General features: G+C 37.9%; 1 protein-coding gene across 5 annotated transcripts in view; it reads left to right on the forward strand.

The window, feature by feature from the left end:
• Window positions 1–7,699, forward strand: part of PXDNL (peroxidasin like) — a 291,171-nt gene extending 283,472 nt beyond the window's left edge. For 4 of the 5 annotated variants that reach the window (XM_073331210.2, XM_073331214.2, XM_073331213.2 and 1 more), the window contains 2 exons: window positions 4,626–4,739; window positions 6,292–7,699. In XM_073331210.2, the coding sequence (XP_073187311.2) occupies window positions 4,626–4,739; window positions 6,292–6,468 (291 nt within the window). In that variant the 3' untranslated portion in view covers window positions 6,469–7,699. Of the gene's footprint in view, window positions 1–4,625; window positions 4,740–6,291 lie in introns of those variants that run through there. The other variant, XM_073331212.2, reaches the window with a different exon arrangement.
• Window positions 7,700–8,723: the final 1,024 nt, after the last annotated feature.

Below are 8,723 nucleotides of genomic sequence, written 5' to 3' on the forward strand. Positions count from 1 at the left end.
AACATTGTAGCTACAAAACAAAACATCCTAACTAAGAGGTTGGGGTAGCCTACCCTAATCGTCTGGCAATTATAAGGGCTTATTCTGCTCTGTGGAATAATTGCCTTACTGCTACAAGTCCACACTGTCTCTAGATTTAGGAGATCTTCTGGAATGGTACAGTGGAAATAACTTTGGCCCTTGATCAATAGCAGGTGCAGAAGGGTTTTCTGATAATGCATCTGTGTCTGGAGGCTTAACTTCCAAGTCCACTGTAGTGGTTGGTACAGGATCCTCACCAATCTCACTATATCTGGTTGTAGCAGTTGAGTAGTCTGAGTCCTTAACACCTGATACCTCAACATCCAAATGAGAATTCTCCACAGATAACCTGTGCTACAATACAATTTGATAACCAGTGAGGGACACTGTGAACATTAAGAGCACATACTGCGTTACCTACACCTAATGTTCTTCGTGATGCTTATACATCATAATATAACTTGTGTGCTGCCTGTTTTTCCGATGCAGCCGATGAAGTGAGCTGTAGCTCACGAAAGCTTATGCTCAAATAAATTGGTCAGTCTCTAAGGTACCACAAGTACTCCTTTTCTTTTTGTGAATACAGAGTAACATGGCTGCTACTCTGAAACCTATAACCTTATAGTTCCCTTCAAAGCTCTGTCATATGCATGTCAGTATTTAATGGTTACCATGCTTAAAATGTGATGGAGAAAATCATCTCTCAGGAGCTGTGATTTATTTGGCTTCTGTCTCAAACTAATGACACCTTGTTTAATTGATGTAAAGACTGTATTGTATATATGCTGGATCATACCTGCTTTCTTTGTGGTAAAACCCACCTTTATGGCTTCGCCCATCCCAGCCTCAGACCCGGCCGAGAGCCCTCAGCTGAATTGAAGATCTACACATTGTGTGGGTTGATGGGGACAGGTGCTTAGATAGATCCACCATTTGGGGAATGCACTTAATAGTCTGAGGCTCTATTAGCTCAAGTGGAGCATTACTTCACTGCAGAACTTTCCTTTCCAGAGGTTCTAGGGCAGTAGGTGTGGGAAGCCCTGGTCACATGGTACTGTTGTAACAGCATTGTTGTAGTTCTGTCTTCACCCCACTCTGGCATAGGCACATGACCTATGAACAGATGGCTCAGCAGTTATTTATCTTTTTATTTTAAAAATATCATAAAATTTAACAATAAGACAAAACAGAGTATCAGTAGATAATTCTTCCCCCCCCCATGTTCTTCCATTGTCCTACAGAGTACTCCGACAGATTTTCCACCCTTTTGCACATACAGTATGCAGCTGGCAGACATTGATTTAACAGCTCAATATTTTGATGATTGCAGTGATGCAGAAATATGTTTGAAATTTATCAAAACATCACTAACTCCATTTAGTACCTGTTAAAGCATGAAAAGAATTTTATTTTATATAAGGATAGAACTGTTGCCATAGATTTCTCATAAACTATGCATTACAGTTTTGGATCTAAGTGGTTGACTGCAGAGTTCTTATTTTTACTATAATTAAAACCACTAGTGTGGGAGATTCAGCTCAATAGCTGGAGGTATATTTCCATGTTGTTGGCTTTTTTGCTTTTTCTTTAAGGAATAAAGAAAAGTACTTGTGGCACCTTAGAGACTAACTAATTTATTTGAGCATAAGCTTTCGTGAGCTCCAGCTCACTTCATCGGATGCATTCAGTGGAAAATACAGTGGGGAGATTTGTTAGTCTCTAAGGTGACACAAGTACTTTTTTTTTGCGAATACAGACTAACACGGCTGCTACTCTGAAACCTGTCTTTAAGGAATGTTAGTCCCACAAATGACAATTCTAATTCATTGCAGGATCTCCCTGATAGATCAAACTTCTTTTGCTCAAATACAAGAAACCTAGTTATTACTGAAGTAATTATGGGATGCAGATTATTTCTTAATCTTGCACTCTGATAACAACCCCTCTTTTTTGAATGCCATGGTAGAAGAGTGATATGCAGTAGTTTCACAGCAACTGCACAAACAATTGGGTCAGATTTGTGAAACATTGCTACATCTAAATAAAACCACTTTTCTCATGTAAATAAAAAGAAGTTGTCATATGTTTGACTGAAATTAGTATTGAGGTGAAGTAAGGCAAACTCTGACTAGAAATAAGGCATACATTATTAACAGTGAGGGTAATTAATTTTTTTTTTGTAAAGAGATTCTCTAGTTCAAACAGGAATTAATTCACGGTACTCTGGAGGTCAGACTAGATGATCACAATGGTCCCTTTTGGATTTAGAATTTATGAATCTATTCATTTCTATATTGTTATCACCCAAAGGCCCTAATCATGATTGGGGTCCCACTGTGCTGGAGGTGTATAAACACAGAAGTTTGACCCTACCCTGGAGCACTAACAAGCTAAAAAATAGTCTTCCAGTATCATATGAAACACATGCAGTACATGTGTGTTACTGCTGTGTTAACGGTTTTTATTATTCACATTGCTCCAGTCAATTTCCATAGTGTTGGGATGGTGCCAAGAGAGGAATTTTGCAAGAAGTTACAGCAGGACAGGAAGATACGTTCAATTGTAAAAAGTCAGAGGTCCTCAATTAAAATCATTTTTAAAAAAAGTTTGACACTGTATAACCTGTGAATTAATTTATGCATTTTCATTCTCTTTTAAACTTCAACTTTCCATTTAGGAAAACACTTAAGTGTGACTTGGGGTTTCAAAGATAAATTATTCTCCAAAGCACAGTCTGCTGTCAAGTTAGTACTTCTGTCAAAAAAAATGAGCAGGTATCAAGGCAAACATATTGACACTCCCTTTTTAAGTATGAACAGCTAATGGGTGCAAAAGGTCTGACAGCACTTGGTTGCTGCTATTTTTATTATTAATTTAGAAACACTTGATCTTCAAAGTAGAAGTTATTTATATAAAACAATGTACTTGAAGCAAGGCTCGGGTACAGTACATTTTCATATTATGTAAAATAATGCATGGAGCATATGCTCGAAGCTTAGTATGGGTTCTTATTTAATCAAAAGTGAAGAATAATTCTCCACAGGTAAGAATTATATTTCCTCCTATGTCCATGTTACCGGTGTTCTACTGAACTGGAATTGCGTAAGCTCAAAGTTCTTGCCTTCTCCCCACATTAGGATTCCAATCACTAAGAGACCCCTCTGCCATGTCCAGGAAGTGATGAGACAGTACCATGGAGACAGCTGGCTTCTCCATGCCTTTCTATACAGGCAGGGTCAGCTACACAAACAGAGGGTCCTTTCTGTAACCAGATTGCCTTGGGATATCCTACGCCTCATTTTGTACCTCATCCTCCCTCAGGCAATATCCCACTAAAGAACAGCTGAAATTTCTGAAATAAGTGCATGTCATTACTGCAATATGCATTGCTGGATCCCAGTACAAATGTAGCTCCATCTGGTTGGGGCCTTCTTCAGATAGTCTGTTAGGTTAGGTTAGGAGGCTTTCAGGCAGTTGATTCAGGGCAATATCCTGCAAAGGGGTAGCCAGAGAGCTGACCTGAGTGTCATTCATTTATAAGAGAACTAGTTCCCTTGGACCACTTGGGCATGGCTAAGTTAGGAACTGTAACCATGACCTGACGCTGCAATGGGATTGGTTAGCATGAACCCACCGCAGAATCAGGGCTTTACAGTAAATGGAAAATATATAATTTTTCACCAATTAGTTTGAAAAATGTGTACAGAGAGCATTTAGCATGACTTCTCCTTTCTGTGTTAGATTGTAGCAGTGAGTCATTAATATTAATAGGAGGGAAACATTCAGAATGAGGAGAATAGACCTGTGCCTTGGCAATAAAACTGCACTTTCATTCATCATTTTGCCTCAGTTTTTAATGTTTATTTTTTCTGAAGACTTGTTTTTTCCCTTTTTTCCCTTCCAAATTACACAAAGTTATCTTAAGTTGGCTACTGTTACCTTACCTGGCTTTTCTTTAAACATTCTGTTGATCTGGCATTCCTGCCAGTGTGGCCTAATAACACTGGTTGGACATTAAGAATTGTGGAGAGAGATTCTGTGCAAGCTGCCTCCAGAACACATCAGCATCCTTGTTATTCCAATGGTAGGCCTTTTTTAAAGGAGCAGTGACTGTCATTCATGCTAAATTGTCATGGCTTTGTGGTGCAAACCAGTGACCCTCATGAACAAGGATGAGACCATGATACATTTCTTTTGTGACCTCAGGCAGGGCCCCATGCCCCCTAAGTTTCCAGAAAGTAGAAGTCTCATTGTGCTATCCAGCTTCTTTGCTGGAAGTTCATCACTTATTGATCACTGATCCAAATTACATCATGAAATAGGTACCCGGGGAGTGTCAGAGCTGTGAGTGCTGAACAAAAGGCATCCGTTACAATACAAGTAGGAAATAAAATATTTTAATCATCAAGTAGTTTTTGAATGGCAAATGTGTTCTATGCAAAAATAGAAATGCTGATTAAGCTGAGATGAAAGCTTTGTGGTAAGAAACTGAATAAATGTCTGAAAGTTTTTGAAGCTTTAATGTATGTTCTTATTCAGAATAATGACTCATTCAGCTGAGTTTCCATCTTTTCCAATCCCACCTTTCCTCACTCCTTTTGCAGATAAACAAGCTGGAGGCTCGCCTGAGGCAGGAAGGTTGCATGGATGATGATGGGATTCAGCGTAAGGAAAATGAACACTGGATGAAGGAAGACTGCATTAGCTGTAGCTGTAAGGTATGCATTGCTGAACATTCCCTCTGCTATCAAGTTCTCTTTTTCCTTTGGTATCATGCCAGCTGAAGCATCCTGCAATGATGAATTAAGGAAGAAAAGTGTGCCTCACAACTGTCCGTAGCTTAATGATAATAGGGAACATAAGTCTTCTGGAGAAATTCAGTGAACATTTGTCATAACTAGAGCTAAACAAAAGGAGAAAATATTTCAGATTGAGTCTAATGTGCACCTCGTCTTAAATGCAAAATGTGCATACCAAAGAAGAAATCTGATATTAGTGATACCATTTTGCAGTAACTTAGCTCTGATACTGAATAAGTGGAAATCACTTACAGAAGAAGTGAGGTAGCTTTAATTGGGTTCTCTCTTTTTGTGAGTGCTAAATTCACTTTTTCACAAATAGGCACACCAACAGGTAGGCTATTTCCTTGATGTATAGATTAGTTTATTTAACACAAACAGTTCCATGTCATTCTGAATCAAATTCAGTTCTCCTCATTCTTTCACCTGAAAAACAGGTGAGTTTTGGCTACACAAAATGGCTCCCAGCAATTTGGTAGGTCTTTGATGTATGGTCCAGCAACAGCCACCATCAATTTCCTGTCCATGGATGGCATCACTTCTGCCACCCTCGGAGAAATGCTTAATTCCCCACTCATCATCTTTCTTGACTTCAGACTCTTTAGATGTGCCATTGATGTGCACATAATGCTTCCATGTGCTCAAATCTACAATTGGCATAAGGCCTACATTCCATTTAAGAGTCACTTACTCCCTCAAGACAAGGCTGAAGATGTACACATGTATTTTTGCAGGTCCTCTACATAAGAAGACTTAAGTGGGATTCATAGTGTCTGTACAACATGGGCCATCTGCAGAGGGTTTAATTTCACTCCATACATATATGCAAAACTTCAACTCCTAAATCCTTCTGTATTGATTTTTTTTGTATCTAATGATTCCAGCTGATAGGCCTTGATCCCGCAAAAGACTTACCCGCAGAAGTGAATGGAACTATTTCATCTCAATTGGACTACTGCATAAATTGATAAGTCTTTGCGGGATTGGGGGTATCATTTTTTCCTGGACTTTATCTAACCCATGGGAGTTAGGTGCTTCACCTGCTTAGGTGTTTTTGAAAATCCCAGTAGGCAACTCTCCGCATCTTTAGGCACCAAGTACCTTTGAATGTCTGGCCCAAGATCTAATATTGACTTGAATATAACCTATATAGATAAATGCTTTCTTTGATACGAGTTAGAACTCCTCAATAATTTTTTGGGTGTGAGCATTCTAATTAACCTCAGAAACCTGTCAAATTGGTCTTACAACTAGGAAAATGATCACTTATTTGTGTGCATAAGTACACCATCTCATTTTATACATGTCTGCATGACAGAGACCGTCTGCATGACAGAGACCGTCTGCATTCTTTCAGCTCTTGTATTTAATATGACACACTGGAAAATTGTAAAAAAATATTGAGACTGTGCCATCCTGGTTTTTTCTTTTGGGGAAAAAAAGATGCTAATACTTAAACATTACCTTACAGAATGGCCAAATAACCTGTACTGTGGAGACGTGTTCTTCAGTAGAGTGTTCGAGCCCCACAAAGCTGGAAGGAAAATGCTGTCCAGACTGCATAGACAATGAAAACCCTATAGAATCACCAGTAGAGCTTAAACCTGATTCCTCTGACAAAGAGCTACCTTTTGGAACTATCTACTAAGTGGATGTAGCTTCCCAATTCAAAGGTTCTGCCAAGAAGTTACAAGCACTGCTGACTACAATACCTGCACTAAAATGTTTGATGTAAATACACTGATGAAACAATCAAGTCACTTTAGGCTTTTCACCATGGTGGATATATTCTATACTGTTATCTTTCAACATTGGTAGATCTAATGTAAAGGTGAGCAAGGGCATGAAAGACTCTACTGAAAGCCCTTTACAGGTTATTATATGTTGTACTGTGCCATTGGAAGTTGTTAAATATTAGATTCATAAGTTCAATTTTAAATGTGTTGTTTTCCTTCTCCCAAAAGGCAGGGAGGATAAAGATTTAAAAGCATGGGATTTCTCTGAATCTTAGAATTCAACCACTGACTGAAAGTTTTCTTTTAAAATTCATACACATTGTAGTAATGAGAAATGTTTTAAAAAGTGCACTGTTCTAAAGAAAAGTTATAGAATAGAAAAGAAGTTTGTACCTGACCTGCTGGATTTTTGTTGTTGTTGTTGTTGGATGGTGTTATACTATGAGAAACAGTTTGGTTTCCTTTTACAAGACTATATTCTAATTCCATGCTAGCTTTACGGAGCTTGGGTTTTCGCAAAATCAGAATGAAAGAGTAGTGTAGCACGATTCTTTGCAATCTCATCATGTTGAGACTCTGATTAGAAATTTAAAGCACATCTCAGGGAGATGTCTCCAAAAGGGGATAAAGAATGTATAAGTGCAGTATAATTTGCCAGGAAGTTGTGTACTCCTTTTCTCATTCTGCATGGATCTCTCATTGGCATCAATAGGATTTATAGAAAGAGAGAGAGAATGGACTCATCTGTTCAACTTGCCCACATGTAGAACATTATGGCAAATCCCTTAGCCTTGTGATATTGTGATCATTCACATGAAAGAGATGAGTTGTTTTTTTCAAGCTACAAGTTTTAAAATAAGGGGACAGATTTTCAAAACCTAGGTCCAAAGTTGAACCTTCAAAAATGCATGCACACAAATGTTCATTTTCATGTGCAATTAGCTGACTTAGATGGAAAAGCAGAATTTGGACATGCATATTTACTTGTATGTGTACATTTTTTGCAGACACTACTTAGAACTAGGGCTGTCAAGCAATTACAAAAATTAATCACGATTAATCTCCCTGTTAAAACAATAATAGAATACCATTTATTTAAATATTTTGGATGTTTTCTACATTTTCAAAAATATTGATTTCAATTACGACACAGAACACAAACTGTAAACTACAGCTCACTTTACATTTATTTTTATTACAAATATTTGTGCTATAAAAACAAAAGAAAGTGTTTTTCAACTCACCTCATACAAGTACTTTATCATGAAAGTTGAACTTACAAATGTAGAATTATGTACAAAAAATAACTGCATTCAAAAATAAAACAATGTAAAATTCAGAGCTTACAAGTCCTACTTCTTGTTCAGTCAGTCACTCAGACAAACAAGTTTGTTTACATTTGCAGCAGATAAGACTGCCTGCTTCTTATTTACAATGTCACCTGAAAGTGAGAGCAGGTGTTCGCATGGCACTGTTGTAGCCGACATCACAAGATATTTGCGTGCCAGATGCGCTAAAGATTCATACGTCTCTTCATGCTTCAACCACCATTCCAGAGGACATGTGTCCATACTGATGACGGGTTTTGCTCGATAACAATCCAAAGCAGTGTGGACCGACGCATGTTCATTTTCATCATCTGTGTCAGATGCCACCAGCAGAAGGTTGGTTTTCTTTTTTGGTGGTTCGGGTTCTGTAGTTTCCTCATTGGAGTGTTGCTCCTTTAAGACTTCTGAAAGCATGCTCCACAGCTCATCCCTCTCAGATTTTGGAAGGCACTTCAGATTCTTAAACCTTGGGTCGAGTGCTGTAGCTATCTTTAGAAATCTCACTTTGGAACCTTCTTTGCATTTTGTGAAATCTGCAGTGAAAGTGTTCTTAAAATGAACATGTGCTGGGTCATCATCTGAAATATGAAATATATGGCAGAATGTAGATAAAACAGAGCAGGGGACATACAGTTCTCCCCCCAGGAGTTTAGTCACAAATTTAATTAATGCATATTTCAAAACGTAGAAAAATATCCAAAAATATTTAATGCATTTCAATTGGTGTTCTATTGTTTAACAGTGCAATTAAAACTGTGATTAATTGTGATTAATTTTTTTTAGTTAATCACGTGAGTTTACTGCAATTAATCGATAGCCTTACTTAGAACCTGATTCTG

This window comes from Lepidochelys kempii, chromosome 2, assembly GCF_965140285.1.
Source record: "Lepidochelys kempii isolate rLepKem1 chromosome 2, rLepKem1.hap1, whole genome shotgun sequence".
In the NCBI taxonomy this organism is placed as follows: domain Eukaryota; kingdom Metazoa; phylum Chordata; order Testudines; family Cheloniidae; genus Lepidochelys; species Lepidochelys kempii.